Genomic DNA, 21,872 nt, shown 5'->3' on the forward strand with positions numbered 1-21,872 from the left:
GCCATTATGTCCAAATTGGGAATCTTGTTAGTCATACTGTCTTGTCCTGAGAGTGTAGTCTTTTTTGCTGTTGTGTCATATCCATTCCTGGTGTTCCCCCTTCACTATGCCAACCCTCTGTATGCAATTCATCTACCCGCCGGTATGTTGTGTTAGGGGTTGTTGGGGAGTGTGGTGTGGGGATAGGGGTGTAACTGAGTAACGGAGAGTATTCCCAACCTCAGGGACCTATAACTCGGGGTGATACGTACAACATAGACATTATACACTTTACCTAGTGTGTTGGTTGAGGGGTGTGTCCCTTTCTTCTCTGCTAGTCACAGTCCTCTTGGCCACCCGCATTGTAATACTATATATGTGGGATGCCGGTGGGGGTCCCCCCACCCCTGCATATGTTACCTGATTCTGATTTGCAGTCCAGCAATGTTCAGCTTGCTTAGTCGTGCTTTCCCTCACTACGTTGACATTGTCCTCTTGCTGGGTACTTGGGCCTTGGTGGATATACCATCGCGCTTCTGCCTTGTTCTACACCATCCATCAGACCAGTGTGTCCGCAGTTTGTGGAGGTACCAGCGGTGGAGTGACTGAGCCATCTCGGGAGGTGTTAGGGCCACTAACGTCTTCTTCTCCGTCCGAACTCTCCAGTGTCAGTCCCAACTCTGCTGCCGCTTGCAGTGCTTTCCTAAGCTTTGCTATTATTTGCTCGAGATCTGGGGAGTTTCTTGGTGGTTCCAGGTCGCGGGCTCAGTTGCTTTAGGGTGACTCTCTTGTATTGCCAGCGCTAATTTCTGGAGGACCGGTGTTTCTGCATCATGCCACGGCTGTCCACTCCTGACAACCTATGGTCTACCCATTCGTACACCGCCTTAGGATCCGTGAAGAAGCTCGTAGTGCCATTATGAATAATTTTAAAGTGAGCGGGAAATAAAGGAGCGTATTGAATGTTCCTTTGTCGCAGGTTACGTTTGACTTCCAGGAAAGTTGCCCGTTGTCTTTGGACTGCACGGGAGTAATCTGGAAATAACATGACTTGTTTGTCCTCTACCCGGAGTGGCCCATGTTGTCTGACAGCTCGGAGTATGGCATCTCTGTCTTGGTAGTGTAACAATTTTAGTAGGAACAGCCCGGGGGTGGTCTGCATGCAGAGACCCGGTCACTCTTTCTACTGAGAAGAAAGGAGTCAGGTCCTTCGCCTGGGTGAACATTTTGATCCACGATTCGATGTACCTTATGGGGTTTGCTCCCTCTTTTCCTCTGTAGCAATATACAAATTCAGGATTAGTATATTGCTACTACGGTAGCGCTCCTCCAAGTCGTCTGCCTTGTCTTCTAGGATCTTCACTCTTGATTGCAGGTCTTTCAAGGTTTTTCGTTGTGACTGCACTTGGGGTTCAAGTGTTTGGAGTGCTCTTTCCCCTTGCTTCACATGGTCCGCTAGTTTCCAGTGGTCATCTCTAAGCAGATTAAGGTCCTTGGCTAGCGCTCTGAATCTATCCTCCATAGTTCTTGCTTACTGGGGGGGGCCTGTCTCGTGCTTACTGGGGGGGGCCTGTCTCGTGTGGGCCAGTGTCTGCGAGGGTCCTGTGATGCTCTGACACCCCACATTTTCGATGCAGTTGATTCCGGATACTTGCTGGTGTCAGGTTTAAGGTGTGTGCGACTAGGCAGTAGTTATTTCTTATATGTCTCTCTCTCTTCCCCACAGGTTGGTTCTACGCCATGTTTGCAAATGTCACTGGTGTCGGTTTTGGGCGTTACGACTTTTGTCTTTCCTTTGGCAATACGTTAGTGTCACTCAATTCGGTCAGTCTCTGGATTTCTCAGTTACCTGTTAGTGCTGTGATGAGCTGCTACATTAATATATTGCACACCTCGAGTTATGGTGGAGCAGCACCGTTGGGTCCGTTATTGTCCAAATTGAAGTGCGCTTGTATGGATTGTGGCCTTTGTGCTTTCCGTTTCTTGTATGCGGGTCCCTTCACCTCCTCAGGCTCTCTGCTCTCCCAGGATTATTCGTTCAGATGCCGTCTGACCCTCCCGTTGCACACCTCGAGGCCTAGGGCCTTGCAGACAGGGCCTGCGGTTCTGTGTGGGCGGGGAGGAGGGTAAAAGTTTGTCCGCATCTGCCAGGCTGGCTGATGAGGCCTCCCAGGAGGGATACTGGGCTGTGAGAATGCCCTACAGTGTAGTTGGGTTCCGTCGTGGTGTTCACGCCGGGTCGTGTCTTCTATTGGGTTGTGTTCATAGGTGCTCACCCGCCACCGGTCCCAGTCGCACTTTTACCTCCAGCTGCAAAGGAGCTGATCTGAGTGCCACGGGGGTCACTCCTTTCTGTTGTACATTCTGGTAAGACGTTAACACCTCTCCACTGGTCCTCCCGCCGGGCGGCATCGAGGCCCAGCGCTGTGCAGACGGGGCCTTTGATTCGGAGTGAGATGGGGGAAAGTGGAAGATGGGTGCTAGCCCAGGTTGCTCTCGTCCCCAAGGCGGACGGGCTAGGCCCTTTGGCAGGGTTATCGGGAAGTGGAGGTGCCCGGCAGTGCGTCCGATTGCTATCACAGCCTTCCCGCTAGGCCGCACCCCGCTGGACTGTGCTCATGCCTCTGGTAATGTCAGGGCTGGTCAGTGCGTCGGTGGGCTGATGCTGTGCAGACAGGGTCTGTGGCTCGGGGGGGAGGGGGCAAAGTTATCCGCGCCTACCAGGCGTGCAAATGAAGTCTCCCAGGAGAGATTCTGGGCAGTGGGCGTGCTGGGTTCCGTTGTGGTCATCGCACCAGGCCGTGTCCTCTGCTGAACTGTGTTCATAGTCGCTCCCCCACCAACGGTCCCAATTGCAGTCTGCCCTCCAGCAGCAACAGAGCCGATCTGGGTATCAGAGGGGGCCCCGTCCTTCCTATTGCCCCTTCCGATAATGCGCTGCCAACCCCATTCCACAGGCCTTCCCGCCATGCGCCTCGAGGCCTAGCACCATGCATGCGGGACCTTTGATACTGAGGAAGATGGGGAAGGGTGGAGGATGGGTGTCAGCCCGGGCTGTCCTTGTCCCCGAGGTGGGCCTGGCAAGGCCACACTACAGGATTCCCAGGTTGTGGAGGTACCCTGTGGTGTGTTCGGGCATCTCCTCTGCTGGGCCTTGCTCTCACCTTCAGTAACAGCTGGGCTGGTCAAGGTGCCGGATGGCTGCTCCTTCCTACTATCTACTCCTGCAATGCGCTGATTACACCGCTTTAAGCCCTCTAGGCCCCTAGCCTCGCGGGGATTTGCTCTTATCGTCCAGGCGCGACCATTTTGGTCACGGGACCCTGCTCCCCTCAGTGGCGCTTGCGTCAGGGATAGCTTCTCCTGTGCTTCAATTTTAAGCCCAGAGCGACTGTTACTGTTGTCGCCTCCTTTGGTGCTGATTTTGATGGTTTATTAGGGTTCCGCCGGCATCGATGTGGTACGGTTGAGCGGGCCACTGCTCGGAGCTTCATGCAGATGCGTCTGCCATCATGGCCTTCTTGGCCTCACCCCCAACCCTCAAACCTTGTTGATGACCCTTTACCATCATGGCCTTCTTGGCCTCACCCCCAACCCTCAAACCTTGTTGATGACCCTTTACCATCCTACTTTCCAAAGAGTTGCATACAGATCTTGTGCATTATTTGGTGAACCTCATCAACCTCTCTCAAACTCTCAAAAAGTATTCCCTTTTCTCTAAAAGTCAACCATATGACGCCTCTCACAAAAATATCATAATATGTTCCAGGTGAACCAAAGAATTTTCACCCTGACTCAGTTCTACTCTTCCTAGCTAGGATCATGAAAGCTGCTTGCACGATCAACTGAAACAATTTATTTCTTAAAACAACCTCCTCAAAGATTGTAGTCTAATTTCAGAGCTGGATGCAGCATTTATATCGCTATCTTGCAAATCATTGAGGACTCCATACACATTCTTGACAAAGTTGCTTCATACATGCTATTGCTACTCTCTGCAGCGTTTCATGCTCTCATATCCGATATCTTCACTAACAGGCTAAAGGAATTGATGGGCTTTGTAGACTGTTTTAAAACCTATGTAGCCAACTGCTTAAATATAATCAAAATTGAGAGCTCTTTTTCTATCCCAGCCGCTGTTCATAATGATGTTTCCCAGGAAAACGTTAGGGGCCTTGCACTCTTTAATCTCTATCATGAACCATTGGGTGATATCATCAAAAAATTATTTTTATCTTACACACCAATAGACTGATGATTCCCAGCTGTACCTGAAGATCTGCTCTCCCTCTTATATCACTTCTGCAGCCTAGATTCTTGATGGTATTCAAGCTCAGATGTGGGTTTAACATCTCAAATTCAATCTTAACAAGACAGAGTTTTTACTCCACTCATTCCAATTGTGCTCCATCCAGGTTCAGAAATGTTTGGACTTTACCCAGATCCTGAGTTGCACTCATCAAAAGTGCCATATCACTATGTTTTACCTTGGATATTTGCCCCTGATTTTAAAAGTAATTCAATACCATTTCAATAAAGACAACTTTCAGTTTAGATTTATAGATGGGATTCCCCCACAGGACTTAAAAAATGTTGTTTAAGACTTGATTATGGAAATGGCATTCTCTCTGGCATAAAATCTGGTTGCACCACTGAATATCAACACCAACAATACTGTGGCATACTAATATGGAGGACAGAGTATCGGGGGACAAAATATCGAAATGTAAGTGTATATAGTGAACTACATGCTATCTACTCCTAACTCTACATCTGTGTACCTTGATGATATATGTACCATGTAGGTACATATACGAGGAGTTAGTTTTACAAAATCTAGGGCCAGATGTAGGTAATTCCGATTTACCTACTCTTAAATACCGAATCATACCGATTCGGTATTTAAGAGTAGGTAAATTGGAAGTAGGCAGATGTAGGTAATTTTTATTTTACAATTACCGATTCTGTATGATTCAGTATTTACCGATTCGTTAAATACCAAATCGGTATTTCCCATTGATTCCTATGGGCCTTGAAGCCCATAGGAATCAATGGGAAATACCGATTCGGTATTTACTGAATCGGTAAATACCGAATCCTGGCAGGGGGAGCGGGGTGTCACTTTGACACCCTGTAGCACCCCAATTGCAGGCTTGCAGGGCATGTCTGTGTGTCACATGGCATAGGTGTACATGCACAGATGTGCATGTACACTGTAATTCGGTATTCTACCACCCAATAGGATTGGGTGGTAAATACCGACTCCTAAAGGGCCTGTGGCACTTTTTGAAGTGCCAGCTACATCTGGTTTTACCAAATCGGTAAATATACCGACTCGGTATATTTACCGATTCGGTATATTTACCGATTTGGTAAATTTGCCGAATCGGTAAAAATTAGGCCCCCTACATTACAAAACCCTAATACCGGTCGGTAATGGCCGAATTCGCCCGTTACCGACCAGTATTTCGGCTCCTACATCTGGCCCCTAGAGTTTTATTTTTGATATTCTACCCTCTATATTCTGTTCCATCCATATTGTTGATTCCATATTCAGGGAGCAACCATAAAATGTGCCTTGGTCCTCTCAAAGCTTCCTTGAATGTAGCAGCACGTCTTCTCTCAGGGACCTGCCACTTTGATCATATCATCCCTGCTCTGTGTTCTTTATGTTTGCTCACTATTGATGGGGATAAACTTATAAACTGGCATGTCTAGGACACTCTTTGTTAAACATAATGCGTAACTGACCACAATACTCCAGACCATAAAAACTCTGTAGCCACGATCACCCTCAACCTCCTGCCTCACTCTCACATCAACCTGCACCTGAAAGAGCTCCACTGGCTCCGAATACACAAATGAGCACTCGTCAAACTCCTAGCGCACACATACGAAACCTAACACAACAGATCCAGCTGTCGTGCTTTATCCGACCTCGTTTTAACGCCTGGAATGACCTGCCACTGCAGATCAAAGCCTCCTCCTCAGTTCTTAAACTCTTCAAGAAATGAGCACTACTAACTTCTTATGCACACATACAAAGTCTTACATAACATTGGTCCTGTGCTCAGCCAGACTCCTACTCACCCCCCTACATACGCATAACCAGATCTAGCCGTCATGCTTCCTCCTACCTCTTTTCTGAAGCCTGGAATGACCTGTTGCTGCACATCAGATCCTCCTCCCTATTTCTTGAATTTTGCAAGAAACTGAAGACCTGGCTCTTCACCTCACCCCGACCCAGGTGTGGCCCTTAAAGCTCCTGCTTCAGCACAAGGATACCCTTCCTCTGGGTGAGTTGTGTGTTGCAAAAATACATGTAATGTAACAAAACATAACATAACATAAACTCCTGCTCTCTGAACATTCTCAATAGCAAGCAAAAAAGTTCGAAATTTCAGGAAGTTCTCCACAACTTCACAGCTCTCACAGCCTTCTCTTGGAAACCCCTGACTTCAATAAATAAAACAAAGACATTGAATCAGTCTTTCTCTGGCTGTGCTTCTAGATTCTGCTATCCCATTCAGCCTTACATTTGCACTATTTCCGCACGTCCCACTTTTTAAAGAGAACTTAAACATTACCTCCTGAACCACTACTTTCCTCAGTTGTCAGTCTGTCCACTTTTTGCTATTGTGCACGTGGCGAGCTATACTGCAATTGCGTTGGAGCACGGTACGACGCCCCAGCATTCAGACAGACATTAGGGTAAGAACTTACAGCCAGATGTAAGTAGCTGTCTTTGTTATTGACACTAACGTGATACTAGATGATTCACTCACCTTTGTATGTTAGATGTTAACTTTGTACAATTATCTTTATATACAATTAACTGTGTATTGTTAGAGGCTGATGCAGAGCTAAGGTACCACAATCTGCCCTTTGTGAGTTCTCTGTTGCTCACAAGCCTTGCATATGCTCTTAAAAAACTCTCAATAAATGCATAAATAAATAATATGTGATTATACTTCTATGTCCATTGCTCGCAAAAAATAATACAAAAGAATCTCAGCAGGGGAAGTTAAAAGCTGATTTCTGAAAGGCAAACTTTAAGATGATGCTGTGGGTTGCGGTGTTAAATGCGCTGAGGGACATCGCTGCGCCTGACCTGCGGGAGTGCTGTGCTTGTTGCTTCTTGCCCCCTGGACTCCAGCCCACTTCTCACGGCCCCTGCTCCGCGGGTGCCGCTTGAGAGAGGAGACATTGTTGGAGGGCTGTGAAGAGACTCACCCCGGACCCCAGCGGGACTGCGAGGACCAGCGGGCAGTGCGTTGCTCAATCTGCCGCAGCTGGTCCACTTCCCGCCCCCACCTCCCGGATCAATAAAAGTGCCGAGCAGACCTCACCTCTGCGGATTGCGGTGTTAAACGCGCTGAGGGACATCGCTGCGCCTGACCTGCGGGAGTGCTGTGCTTGTTGCTTCTTGCCCCCTGGACTCCAGCACACTTCTCGAGGCCCCCGCTCCGCGGGAGCCGCTCGAGAGCGGAGACATTGTTGGAGGGCTGTGAAGAGACTCACCCCGGACCCCAGCGGGACTGCGAGGACCAGCGGGCAGTGCGTTGCTCAATCTGCCGCAGCTCGTCCTCCTCCCGCCCCCACCTACTCCTCCTATTTAATTTGACCAGGGCCTCGCGCACGCGGGACGAGCGCGGGCAAGCCGGGCTAAGCCCGGGCAAAGTGCGGGCCGTTTGAGGCCGTTCGAGAACGGTCGAGGCCGGGACCGGGCTATCCCCCTTGCTCCTGCTGTCATTTTTGAGTTTTATTGTTTCAGTTTAATTTTGCAAACTATGGCGACCAGAGAAACAAGGAGCAAGAGCACGCTGGCCGCTGGTCCAGCAAAAGGTACTTTGGATACTTATTTTGCTAAAGCATAGTCTCTTTTGATTGATGAAATCACGATACTTGAAAGGGGTATATCCCAAGAAATAGAATTGGTAAAAAGATCCTCCATGGGTCCCATAGCGCACGCAAAGACTCCGGAAAATAGACTGGATCGCATAGTTTCAGATAACGGGGAAAACGTGGTCAGTGGGACGCTAGCTCTGTCTCACTTAACCAATTCTACCTTTTATAACATGGACAATGATATTAGTGCCACCGAAGAGTTTAGTCTTTTACCCCTACCCCAGACTCAAGCGCAGCCCACTCTCCCCCACCTATTGTCATTACTCGGATGACATCAACGATAGTGTTAGCCGCCCAACGCAGGGGGAAAGGGAAGGAGCTATACCAAAAAGGAAAAGAGGGGCACAAATTCCTGGGGGGCGAAAGGCTAAAATCGCAAAGCACAACTGTATAGTGGAGGGTAACAGACAAGGACGAAGTAAAAAAGGACGCACACCACCGGATAAAATCACGGTACCACCTACTGTGAATCTACCTCCACAGACAACAGACATGATAATTTCTTCTCCCAGTGTAAATACAGGCGTCAATGATCTTACTCCTTCCAACATTGACGCACTTTTTAAGACATTACTAAGCCCTCTAGAAGCTCGCCTACTAAAGATTGAAGCCAGGCTAGTGACTATAGAAAAAGCAACTGTGCAACTTGCTGACAGTTTTAAAATAAACAATAATGCAGTTAGAGGTGGGGTAGAGCTCAGGAATAAGAAGGTTACACCAGCGCCCATAGCGAAGGATGCTGGTTTAGCTCCCAAGATATCACAAACACAGCCGCCTATACCACACACTGCTACCCTTCAGGCGACTGATTGCACTACAATATCTAGCCACCCTGAAAAGAATGCTACAGGCACACAGGGAGCACATGTCATCACCAAAAAACCTAGGCCATTGAACCTGCCGCCAGATGTGAGCCAATACACAGTCATTTTGGCCGGTGTACCAGAGTTGAAATCCGATTCCAAAGAATCTGTCTCCGCTCTGAAAAATAAGGTGGCTAATTGGCTTACCATAAATAGACCTCTACCTTATGGAATATCGAGCGAGGTTCTTATGGTAAGGAGAGTCCCATGGTTGGGTAACACAAAGAAATCAATCATTGGAGATTGTGTCCTAATTAACTTCAGGGATCCTAGGACCGTTTCCCACATATGTAGATGGTCGCACTCTGACCAGGGGACATCTATCCGGTCCCTACCCCTATCTTTTTTCTACCCACCACTGTTCCATGCACGTGAGGAGGAGGGATGGGACACAATCTCCAGGAGGGGGAGAGGCTCGGGCGATAGAGAAAGAGGTGACTTCCACCGTCGCAGATTCCAGCAGCCTGACTATTTTCCAACATTCAATAGGTATAGCTGTCTGGACATGGTGGATTGACAGAACTAGGGCAGGAGGGGGAGGCTGCTGACTTACATAGGGGCCCCGAAGAAGGAAAAATTACTCCCCATACTGAATGCCTTGTCAAAACCTTGGAGCAGGACCATTGGGAGGAGCAAAATAATAATAAAGTGGCTCACTCGAAAACTGCAGGACCCCCATCCAGCACGAGGGAACCCATAGTCGAACTAGGGGAATGACCGCACATTGTTAAATCATTGACGAGTCTAACTGACATGGTCACTCCTCATCCTCCTATCCTGAATCCCAGACCACCCTCTTTCAAGATATTATCCTGGAATGTGGCTGGCCTGGGGAATAAACTGAATTGCCCGGACTGGAGTTCGTTTATTGAGGCCAAAGACATATGCCTGTTCCAAGAAACCTGGGCAAGAGAGGCTGTCTCCCGCACAGGTTTCGCGGTATTCTCAATTTCAGCGAAGTGGGGGGGTAAGGGGCGTCCGTCAGGAGGTCTCGCATCCTGGGTGGCTGTCGACCTGGGCTATGAGGCCACACTACTCCCCACAGCTTCAGAGGATATTCTCGGTGTCTTGTTGGAGTGGCCGAACTTGAGTAGACTGGTTGTGGTAAATGTTTACTCCAGGCCGGTAAACATCACACAAGAGTCACATACCATTGAGGAACTCTCAGTCTTTCTCAGTGACATCCCCCTGGGTACATCCTTATTGGTAGGAGGTGATTTTAACTGCCACTTTGAGCCCCTCTAAGGTATATTGGATGGATTATCCCAGGAGGATAATGCCGCGTGGTTGGTACCCCCTTCGGTAGCTCCCCCCCCCAGAGCTTGGACTCCTCTAGCTGTCCAAATTACTGCCCTAACTCTGAAACATGGCGTGCGGGCTTGTAATGGGCGTACAAGCTCAGATATCCCCCCAAATGTACATACCATAGAGAGGGCAGGGAGTCCAGACTGGATTATATTCTGGTCCAACTCTCTCTGTGGTCGCACATTACTGACTTCCGGGTGATACTTAGGGAAGATAGCGACCACAATGCGCTCGAACTGGAATACGCCCTTCCCGGCCTAGAAGATAGAGGGGCTGTGGCAGACGACGCTTCCCCAGGGCTGGCGCTGACAAACAATAGACGGAGTGTGAGGTGGGAGAAGTTAGCCTCAAATCCAGAGAAGGTTTCTGGGCTCTACACCCGGCTCATCCCTACTCTTGAAAAGGTGTGTGCAATAATGGAGCACCCCACTTCCCAGGGCACACACAAGCAATTGTGGTTGGTGCAGGAGGACCTCATCAAGTCTGTGGCCGAAGTCCTTTTTTCCACAGGAATGAGTGGGGGTGGTCGTTATAACCGCCCCACTTGGTATAATGCTGTATGCCGCAAGGCCAAATTAGATCTCCTGACTTTGATTAAGGAAGGTACAGATAGATCTGTGATACAGGCCAGGAGAAGGGACTATAAGCACCTGATTACCCATGCCAAAAGCGAATGGGAACAGGAAAAATGGGAAAACCTCACTATATCACTAGCTAGCAGGGACTCTCGTAAATTTTGGCGTATTGTCAACACAGGGTCTGAGGAGCTAGCCTCGGCTATCGAACCTAATATCTCAGCCAAGGCCTGGCAAGATCACTTCAAGTCCCTTTACAGGGTCATTGACGAGGTCCATAACAACCCTCCACCTATTACCAGCGTATTAGTGGAAGGGGATCCCTTCACAGAGATGGAGGTACGAGCAGCCATTGCAGGGCTGACAGCAGGCAAAGCGCCGGGATTGGATGGCCTGCCAGGTGACTTATTCAAACAGGAGCCTGATGTATGGGCCCCTTACTTGGTGATGATATTCAACGCTGTCCTGAGGGGTATGGAGGTCCCCTGTACTTGGCTGGGCGCAGAGATTGTTCCCATATTTAAGAAGGGATCACCTCTGCTCCCAGCCAACTACAGGCCCATCAGCCTCATAGATGTACCCCAGAAATTATTCGGTAGGCTGATACTAGACCGCCTCCAAAATTGGATAGAGGAATTCACCATTCTTAGTCCCTACCAGGCGGGATTCAGAAGGGGGGGCTCAACTATGGACCAGATCTTCCGTCTGAATCTTCTGTTCTGGAAGACCGCGTTAATCGAGGGCGGCAGCTTGTACACGGTATTTGTGGACTTGCGAGCCGCCTTCGATTTAGTACCAAGAGACAGACTATGGACCGTACTGGCGGAGTTGGGTATTCCGGCCGACATCTTGACCATTCTGATAAGATTGCACCAGGGGAATTTTGCCCGTGTCAGGTGCGGTAGAAATTGGGCACTATCTGGAAGGTTCCCCGTTGACAGGGGGTAAGACAGGGCTGTGTGCTTGCACCGACCCTGTTCTGCCTCTTTGTCAACGGGGTAATCGCCCACCTGACCAGGATGGGTGACATTGACGCTCCCAAGCTAAATGGCAGCAGGGTGCCCGCTATTATGTTCGCGGACGACACCCTGCTGCTGTCCAAGTCCCCCATGGGAATACAACGGGTCTTGGACGGGTTTTCAGCTTTTTGTGTGGAGCGGGGGCTTGAGATCAACGCCTTGAAAACCAAATTCATGATTTTCAACCCCCCCTCCTCAACACGCCCCAATCCTACCATATGTGCTCTAAGACTCGAGAGGGTTCTCACTTTCGAATACCTGGGGGTAACTATCAACCAGGATATGACATGGGACACGCACCGGACCAAGGCCAACATGAAATTGGTCCAGCTAACGGGTGGTATTTGTAGGATGGCAAGTAGGTCGACCTACAAACCTTTTGGTACCGTGCTTCAAATTTATAAAATGCAGGCAAGAGGGGCAGTTTTATATGGAGGGGAATTGTGGGGTCACACTCCTGCCCAAAACCTGCTGACTACTGAAAACAAATTCATCAGACAGTTGGCGGCCTTACCAATAAGCACCCCGCTTCTCCCGATGAGACTGGACCTGGGTCTTAGGCCAATCACAGATGAGCTGGGACTAAAACCAATAACCTTTTGGCGCCGTATCTGGAGCATGCCAGAACTTATGAATTATAGGACTGAGCTCCAAGAGATCCTACGCCTACCCAATGCAACCCAAATCCCATGGCTGAGATACATAAAACAAACATGTGAGAGCCTAGGAAGACCAGAACTATGGCTAGATCCAGGAAATGCATGCAGTAGGATCCCACGCAAACTCCTCTCGAGGGATTTCTATGAGCTAAAGCTACTGGCCTTAATGGGGAGTACACGGGAGGGGTCCCTTACAAATCTGTTTATTAAATCTAAAGATTCATACTATCTAGAGCATGTGCTCGATGGTATTACTCCCGTTCTGACCAGAAAACTATTTATGCAGTGGCGTTACGGTACACTCCCCATTAGGGCATTTACTAACAGTTGGGCCCAGTCATTGACTAGAGAACAGTGCTCGTCATGTTCATACCACCAGGAAAACGACATGCTCATCATATTTTTCTGTAATGCTTATCAAAGATCGAGGAAATATTGGCTTGTTCCTCCCCTTAAAAACCTAGGTTTCAGTCACTACCTCCCAGCTTACAGAATTTTAAAGACGGATCTTTCACCCCCGATTGTGTTTGCGGTGGCAACATTTTTAACAGCGATGTGGCACACCCGCACCCGCTACATGAAGTCTGAGACAGATTCGGGATAAATGAAATGCACTGATGATTTTTAAATGTAACATACTGTAATTGTTTTAACAGGTTTATTGTAATGTTCTCTAATCCTTGTTTTATATGGTATTATTTTAAATTGATTGTATACTCTCTGTATTTCTTTTATGATCCAAAAAGATCGAAATAAAGATTGAAATGAATGATGCTGTGGGTTTGGGTCATGCCAGCTAGACACTTGCCTCCATCCAAAATAGCCAGAGAATGGGCATTAAGGGTGGGATGACCACCAAACCAGCAAGTGTGCATTGTAATTCCGTATTTACTCATTTAACATAATCTATAAAGAGAGGCTTTGGTTATGTTTGGTGATCTCAGAAAGATTAATGTTGGTTTAACCATGTCAGGTTAATGTGACTGAAACTGTGGATAAATTGAGTCAAATGTTCTTACTTTTGCTCTTCCTCATCAAGCATTTCTTTCAGAAATGTAAGTTCGTTTTGTAGAGAAACGTTCGTCTCTTGGTAGATGTCCAATGCTTTCATCTTAGCTAGAAGAAGATCTTGCATTTCCTAAAAAACCCAACAAAGAAACAAAATCAGTCCCGCAAATGTATAACAAATGAACAATTTTAACATTTGTGCACACACAATCGCAGACACACACACACACACACACACATTTGCACTCTGCATTTAAAGCATGTTTACATCATTCTAACGCACAACCTGGATAAACCTAAATGCAGAAAAGTGCATGGAAATTGGTGCACAATTACCGATTTGTGTGCACATGCGGATTTCAACAGCTGTCCCTCATTCCGAGGGAGTTCTTCACCATGCCATTAGTGCTCTCTGCAGCATTGGTGAGGAGCAGAGGACCCACTTTCAATTGATTTGACATGACAATTGCTGACTGGATAGGCCTGCGTACATTAGTACATATTGGCTGTGGTGCACAAGAGATGCTTTTCTTTCTCCACGCTTCTTCACAATCAAAAAATTAACAGCCTGGAATACATCTTACACGTGAAAGATAATGGGTGTTTCCCGTTAATGTCTGAGCAGCTGCTGGAAAAAAAATGTCATACCTATAGATCAGCTTTTCTGAAACTTAACCATTTCTTTACCCTTGGAGAGAAGCAGGATAGACGTGAAAGGTAAGTACTAGGAAGAACTGGGTGAAGGAGACACAGACAAAGAAGAAAGCCAGAAAAAGACAGCTAGATAGAAAGGTGGGATTCCCCTGAAAGGGAAGCTGAGCCAGTGACTAGTTAGGCAAAGGTTGTCACCTACCAGGCCATGTTTAGGAGTGCACCAGAATGGCAGGAGTGGTGCAGGCAAACCATGCAAAACCACCTTGAACTTTTTAGCTGCATACCTCACGGCCGTAGGCAGGCGTATTTATTGGCAATGTAGATATAAAATCGTGCACATTAGGTCACTAATATTGTTAAAAACTTTGTGTGAACTAAAAATCTTGTGAAAGGCGAGTCTTCTAACCTTGCAATTTTCTTGGGCAAAGTTGTGGAAATTGTTCACTTACAAGCACATTAGGACAGGATAAATCTATGCTACATATACAGGTTAATAAAGGCACCTTGGGGATGGTGTAAAAATGTCTTCAGCTGATGTTACATTTTATATAATGTTCATGTCTTGGCTAAGCAATGGGCTTCCAGATCCCAGCTCCAGGGCCCAGCTCCAGGGCCCCTACAACAGGCATATGGGAGGATCCATCAACATTTAGCAAGTCGCGCCCCATGGAAACCGTTCCTAATAATGCAGTGTGTGTGCAGCTGCAACACTTATATAAGCATTTTGGAAAGGCGGGTAGATGATAGTGCTGGGCAGAAAGAATAAGTAACTGCCCCAAAAGATGGCTACCAATAGTTTTAGACATCAGATGGGTCTTGGGAGTTAGAAGGCTAGTAGCAGGCAAGACAAGGAACACTACTTGACTCATGTTGTGTTGTTTAATTTTAGTTCAGGCATGTCAGTGCAGATCAAAACGCAGATTTTGTTACAAATGAATTAAGCGAATACAGTGCTACCAGACCAACAAAAAAAAATAAAGCTAGTGTGACAATAGAGAAAAACAACTTGTAGTTTAAGCAAAACAGATTCAAATCTTTTTAAAAACATGGGACAAATTATTTTTCGAATATACATGCATAAAAATGTATTTCTATACAGCGTCACGTTTATGATTCATTGTAAAGAAACTTGGTGTACCAAATGGTGAAAAGTAGCCCTGTAAATAGTCGGTGCTTCTGCCAACCAAACCTATGGTTGCCTGGCTCTATTTAGAGTGGGGTGATGAGCCATGATGGTGCTGACAGAGCATGGAAACCTTTGACCGATGGCCCATTCTACAAAAGCCATTCGTCAATGTATGTCAAAATGCCCGCACATCATTCTAATATACATTTTTCCTGTTCAGGAGCGTCAGGAAGAGCCTGGAAGTGCCTAGCTGGAAACAAGAGAAGTCACCTCCATGGGAGAATTGTTAACTCTGAACTAAAAACTCAAATATGCTTTGATTGAAGGCAGTGATAATGATCCAGAAGTATATTAACTCAAACTTACTTCTGGGTAATCCCTCCCGTTCCCTTTTCACACCCTGCACATACAACAGGCTTTGACTTCATTCTTACTAACAAATCATATTTTCAAGAACTAATCTCTACCTTCCTCGCCCACACTCAATGCCCTCTCATCTGCCTTCTGATACATACTTTGAAACTCCTACTATTCCTACAGCTCGCCCTCTAATAGTTTGCTTCCTTCCTACCTCAAGCCTGTCTTTTCCTCTTCATCACTCTACCCATTAGCTAGGTATTTAGGCTCTCCTCCGCCCCCTGCATCCTTTACCACTTTTAAACAAACACCAAGTAAACTGCTATATTCTAACTCTAAGCTCACTCCCAAAGCACTCTGGTCACTGCCTCTTCCTAGTCTAGTAAAATCTCTACTTAGCCCTCTCGGGGCAGAAAGTTACCCCACTTGTCCTTGCTTCCACTTCAACTTCCTGCTTCACCCTCTTTATACTCCCAACTACCAATCGCATCTAGTAATTTCCTGTTTTGTAAACTGCTGAAGACGAAGTCAAGTACAGGTACAGCCGGAACATCTATCACTTGAACCGGTAGCAGACTCCTTGCCTGATCTAATGTTCATGACTGAAGCCTGTCTAAATGACAGTGGTGCACCTATCCTCCATGAAGTCTTATCCCTGGGTTATTAAACCATTAATATAAATCGTCCAATTAAAAAGACTGAATTAGAATTTAGTCATCGTCTACAAAACATTAAATTCAACGTTGTGCAAGACTACAGTGCACCAGAGAGCAAATCTCTGCTAGTTATGTGCTCTCACTGTGTTCATTGTCTTGCAGCTTCCCCAGGACTCTGCTCTCCCCCTACTGTTTAACATTTATATGATTCCCCTTGCACACCTGATTGCAGCGTATCATCTTTGGTACCATGCATGCGGCGGTACACAGACACAGAGGATCCCAAAGCTGAGTCTCTCATCACGTGAGCAGCAATGTAATTTGGCAGAGACTAGGCCCTGGATGACTATAACTCTGCCATGCCTGAACACCAGTAAAAATAGAAATGCTATTGGTTGTGCCTAAGCAAACCAGCTTGGGATACTGGCATGCTGAATAATGTGATACTTGCCTATCATCCCCATCAGTTAAACATTAGCAGTGATATTTTATACTTTTTTGTCCTTCGACAACTGAATTGGAGCAAAGACTGTGGCCACTCACTACCATTTATTTAATCTGTCAAAAGTGGCCCTTTTTAGGTCTCGCCTGGCGTTAGCAGCGCACAGCGCTGCTCTCGCCATGCGAGAGCTTTTTGTAATCAATCACCATGTGCACACATACGGAGGGACAAAGATGGCGTCGAGCTGTCCACATGCAGCTGCAAATGCATCGCACTAATCGCCAGCACATTAGTTACATGGCGAGAAACATGTTGACCTTTCACCTATAAGAGCGCCATAACTAGAGACATAATCCTCAGCTGAGAGGCTTATATCACTTCTTTTACTTAGGGTAGGAGGCCTCTTGATTAAAGTTAATGTCGTTGGTACTCCCAACCCTATTTTAGATTCACTACAAATACATCTACACACAATAAGTCCCTCACCCCCACATCACCTTCCGGCTGTTGGTAAAAGATCTCCGTTAAAGTGCCTCTACTATAGGGAGCCCGTCGGGTATTGCACCGCCGACACGACGAGGAGCAGCCCGATGATGAAGCATGACACCCTACCAGGTGTGTGAGGGCATTATAATCCAACAAAATGGATTCCCAACTTTGAACCATTCTGGACAGGTTGGTTTATATTCCCTGTATCTGACTCTCTCTTCAAAGAAACAGCATTAATCTCTTCTTTTCTAGACTTATCTAGACTGTGAGCACTACTTTTGTTGCCTTCTCGCCCCCTTCTCCACCCATCCGTACTCCTGTTATCCGTGGTCCCTCCCCCGTTGTCTGTGATGCAATGCAATAGGTCTCGCGTAAATGCGAGTCCTATTGCATTGCAAATGCTTGTTTTAACTTCGCCATTTGTTCAAACACACTTACGCCGAGCATAAGCCCCGCCGTTGATTCTCCCCTTGGTTGCCGTTTCATCTGTATGTAGTGCCATTTTGAGTAATGGTAGTATGGTTGCTGATCAACTTTCGGCCTTCTCATTGGCAGAAAGGGGCTGTATTGGCACCAGGAAAGAATACGATGTCTCCATTTGGTGCCCAATGAAGCACCCCTCTTTCACACTTGGTTGCTCCCACCCATTCGGATGAAAGGCCTTGAAACGGCGGCTAGGGTACACATCTTAACTACCCCCAGCAAGGGTACCCGGGCAGAGAAGAAATATTTAAGCAAACATGAAAGACGGTGAGCGCGCATATTTAGCGATTGATCTGTGAAAGTTTTTTTTAATTGTTTTTTAAAGCTTTGTTAAGACCAGAATGCACAGATGTTGACAACAAGTTCAGATATAGCGACAGATGGTATTTGATTACGGAGCAGACTGTTCGTATTATACAAAGACGCTGCCGCTGCCAAACGCAAGTAGCTTGCAGAGAGAGTGCACTTGAAAATGTGGACGGCAGGCAACTTCTCTGTGCAGCCCATAACTTCTACAGTTTTCCAGCAGTGCCTGGAACTGGGCAGCCGTCCTGACCTCTCTTTGCCCTCTGTGCGAGCGTGCTTTTATTATAATCATAGGGCGGGGCGGTGGACAAGAAAGAAACAAAATGAGGTGGAGAGAAGCAGCCAAGAGAAGAGATAATAGTTAAAGGCGATGGAGGCTTGATAGTACAAAATAGAGGAAAGAGGGGCAAAGTGCTAGAAAGGGAGAAGGCAATTACTGTACAATAACGCATAGTTCATTTGAGTGAGAATTCATTGTTAGTAAGAACGGGCTGGCACAGGAGAAAGGTAACCTGAAAAGTGAGAGTGGACAATAGCTAGGCAGCTATGTAGTGAAGGCAGAATGTGTTTGAGGAGCTGGAGGGAGCTTGTTTAAAGGGAATGGCTGCGTAGTTTTTAGAAAATACTCAGTGTATACTACAGCCCAAGCTTTGAAACTGTTATTTGCACTTTACTTCATAGATATATGCTTTTTTACCGCTACCTTTTTAATTAAAGCTGTTTCACATAGGAGAAGTCTGGTGTTTTAATATCTTTTAAATCCCAATATTGATCAGTTGTTGTCTCCACTGAAATGTTTGTACTCTGTGTTTTATATATTGTATGCTTTTGTGATTGTTTTTAATAATCGAATAAAGCTTTGAAATTGAATAGTATCAATCAACCAATCAATTCAGGATTTGTATAGCGCCGCTACTTCACATGTGAGCATGGTGTTGTGTTTCTATGAAAGGACAAAGATGAACAGTTGTGGGGTCATGCATTGAATAATCTCCCGGCTATTTATTGTACGAGCAATCAGAGTAATTTATTTCTCTTTTTTGAGAAATACTGCTATTAAGTATGTGTCTTAGTCTGCACGTCTGCTCCATGGGATGAGTGTGGCTGGAACATACAGATTTATTCCACGTTCTTATATTATTAAGTGAATTTGAATATTTATCATTTTGCCATTATCGATCTGAGTTTCCCTCAGTTTATTTCATGTTCATATATAAAATATGGCAAGGCAAATGATGTTTCCAGCAGCCCTCAAACACTCGCTCCCGCCTAGCTTTAAACATGGCAGCCCGCCCACCATTCTTTTTTATTAATTTACTTTTGTAGGATGCATGTTAGCATTAAACATGTCAAGTTAAACCGTGGCATGCCACAAATGTTCCAAAATTAAATAAATAGAAAAGAAAGGCGGGCAGTCGCCATATTGCATGGCTAAATACTTATAAGTCCCTAAAAGCGAGACCTATTGCATTGCAAATGCTTTTTTGTTTGGGCAGAAGTTGTGTTTCCACAAAAAAGAAAATGCTTGCCATCCACGTAGCTGTGATCATTTTTTTATTTATCCAGCTGACTGAGGTTACACCTTCAGGGACACACAGAATGTAATGCTATTAAAGTGACTTAGATAACTAGATCCTTTATGTTTTTCTCTAGCACCAGCACAGATGGGGGAGGGCGGTCATCATCTACACGGATTTTTAGGTCTGGCTTGACAGTGCAAATGTCACCTGACAGTTTAAATGTCACAAATATTATTCTACAGTGCTTTCCTTTCACACACATCCATAGCTATCCTCATTTTATTTACTTATAATGCTTCACATTACCAAACAGCATTCATTCAAAGCCAGGCCTATTGGCATTGCCAATGCTTGATTTTTTAGGGGGGAAGTGTGCTGACGAGTATCCTTCACACTCATTCACATTTAAATAAAAGTCCAAAGGTTTTGTGAAACATAATGTATACATTGTACAATTTCTTTATACCGTTTACAATAAACAAGCCTTCTAGCTAGTCTCCTGCAAAGGATATCTGAAAAGTTTCTGTTGCTCGATAAAGGTAATCCTTGCTACATAACTTGAAGTTGTTATAGCTGATCTTTTCACCTTAAAGCAGATTGTTGTCCAAGAGGCATTGTGCAAGTCTATCAAAAAGACAATGTTATGTAAGCTGGCACCGAGCCCTGCATGATCTCATTTTATATCCAGACCCCAGGCCTCCATCTCCTCAAGTGTGTTTAAATAAATGAGGTCATAGGTTTATGGAACTGCGCTCCCAAGTGCATGTGCTGCTTCAACCTATAATTGCAACACAAAAAGACGACCATATTCCAAACAAATCAAGCCTTTTCCACCAGCCCAAAGTTCTCTTTCCCTGTCCTTTGCTCAACAACAGTACCAGCAATAGCAGAACTCTAAGGATCTGGACCAGACATAAAGAAGCAGGGGCCAGATTTACAAAATGTGTTAGCATTCGCAAAGCCTCCAAACAGGCACATCAGAGGGCTCGCTAATTCTAAAACCCTTTTTCATTTGAGCTAAATGGATTTAGACATTCGGAAAAGTGTTTCCAAATCTCTAAATGTGTTTCCAAATCTCTAAATGTGTTTAGAAATGGCTATTGATTCCCTTTTTGGAAGGGACTTGTCCCTCCCAAATATCGAATTGGTGTGCTATGTATCAATGTTTTACAACCTGAATCCAGTCGCAAAACATTGATATCTTACAAACTCCTCAAGGAGGTGGTAACCCATTCGCAAAAGGAAAGGGGTCACCTTGGAATCCCTTCTCCTTTGTGAATGGAAACAAAAGTTTGCAATTCAGATGTTATGACTTTTACAAGACCCTTGTCTATTAAATTAAACCATAACGAGACAAAAGTGAGCTAGACAATTGGTATAATTACCTGGAATGTATTAAAATCCATATATAATTGAGGCTCTTCTGTTTCATGGGATACCCCTTGCTAGCATCTCAGAATTGATTTGTACTGGGCTCCAGGCACACATGGAAAAGGGGTGAGATAGTGCTGGCCCTTGTGGAACACCACGAGATAATGTTCTCTACTTTAGACTTGTAGGTGGGCAATATTATCTGGAATCTGTTGGACACAAAGGAGGTGGGCTATGTGAGGCCCATGCCATGAAGGCCACCGTGAGTTGTGAGGCAGGCAAGGACTACATTGTGGTTAATCATGTGGAATGCCACTGAGATAGCTAGAGAATTTGAGCTCATATCTGCCTCTGCACCAACCCAATGGCCAGGTGTTCTCAGAATGAACACAAGGGATGGAATGGGTCATTGTATGTACATTTATGAAATATTTCAATCCGTATTTTCATGGCAATACACATTTGTCAATTCAAACTAGACTCCCACTCTTCCCTCCCCACTCCGCCATTTTTCTGTGCACAATTTTGGGAATTTTTGCTACCCCTCAACCCTCGGATCATCGCCCACAGCACAAACATGTGTCACTTTATGCCTTTACTCCACAGAGGTAACAGATGTTCGGATTTGGTTGCCTTACAATAATGAGATGTAAATGGGGCTGCAGTGACAACATGCAGCCATTAGACAGCAATAAGTATAATTGGTTTGGACCGTGGTAATCTATATTTATATATACATACATATACAGGCAAAATACTCTCAAAACTAAATTCCACTGCTAATGCTAGGCCTGCCTTGTATTCTCAGGTATCATGGCCCGTATTTTTAATCTGCATTTATTTTTTTGTTGGGTCATTTCAAAATGAAATGCGGTATGGATCACAAATAGATGGTAATATGGAATTGTTGTCATTGCCATCATCTGATTATTTATTTTCTCTGCGAAAATCCTCCTTTTTCAGAGAATTTGTGGTGATATTTTTGGTGCTGCGGAATAATGACTCGCCTGCAAACATTGGCACCCAGGTTTAGGCTAATAAAAGACATGACTGCATCCCCTCCTAAAGATGCTAAGGGTGTCTGCTTCGTATTGAACACTAGGGAAAGAAAGAGGTGCAGCCTCACCTTATATAAGGGTCTACAAGCATTAA

General features: G+C 45.8%; 1 protein-coding gene across 1 annotated transcript in view; it reads right to left on the reverse strand.

The window, feature by feature from the left end:
* Window positions 1-21,872, reverse strand: part of LMNTD1 (lamin tail domain containing 1) — a 1,426,354-nt gene that overhangs the window by 358,411 nt on the left and 1,046,071 nt on the right. Inside the window, exon 9 of the mRNA XM_078647754.1 lies at window positions 13,328-13,446. Within this exon, the coding sequence (XP_078503880.1) occupies window positions 13,328-13,446 (119 nt within the window). The remainder of the gene's footprint in view (window positions 1-13,327; window positions 13,447-21,872) is intronic.

Source organism: Lissotriton helveticus, chromosome 1_1 (genome assembly GCF_964261635.1).
Source record: "Lissotriton helveticus chromosome 1_1, aLisHel1.1, whole genome shotgun sequence".
Classification (NCBI taxonomy): Eukaryota; Metazoa; Chordata; class Amphibia; order Caudata; family Salamandridae; genus Lissotriton; species Lissotriton helveticus.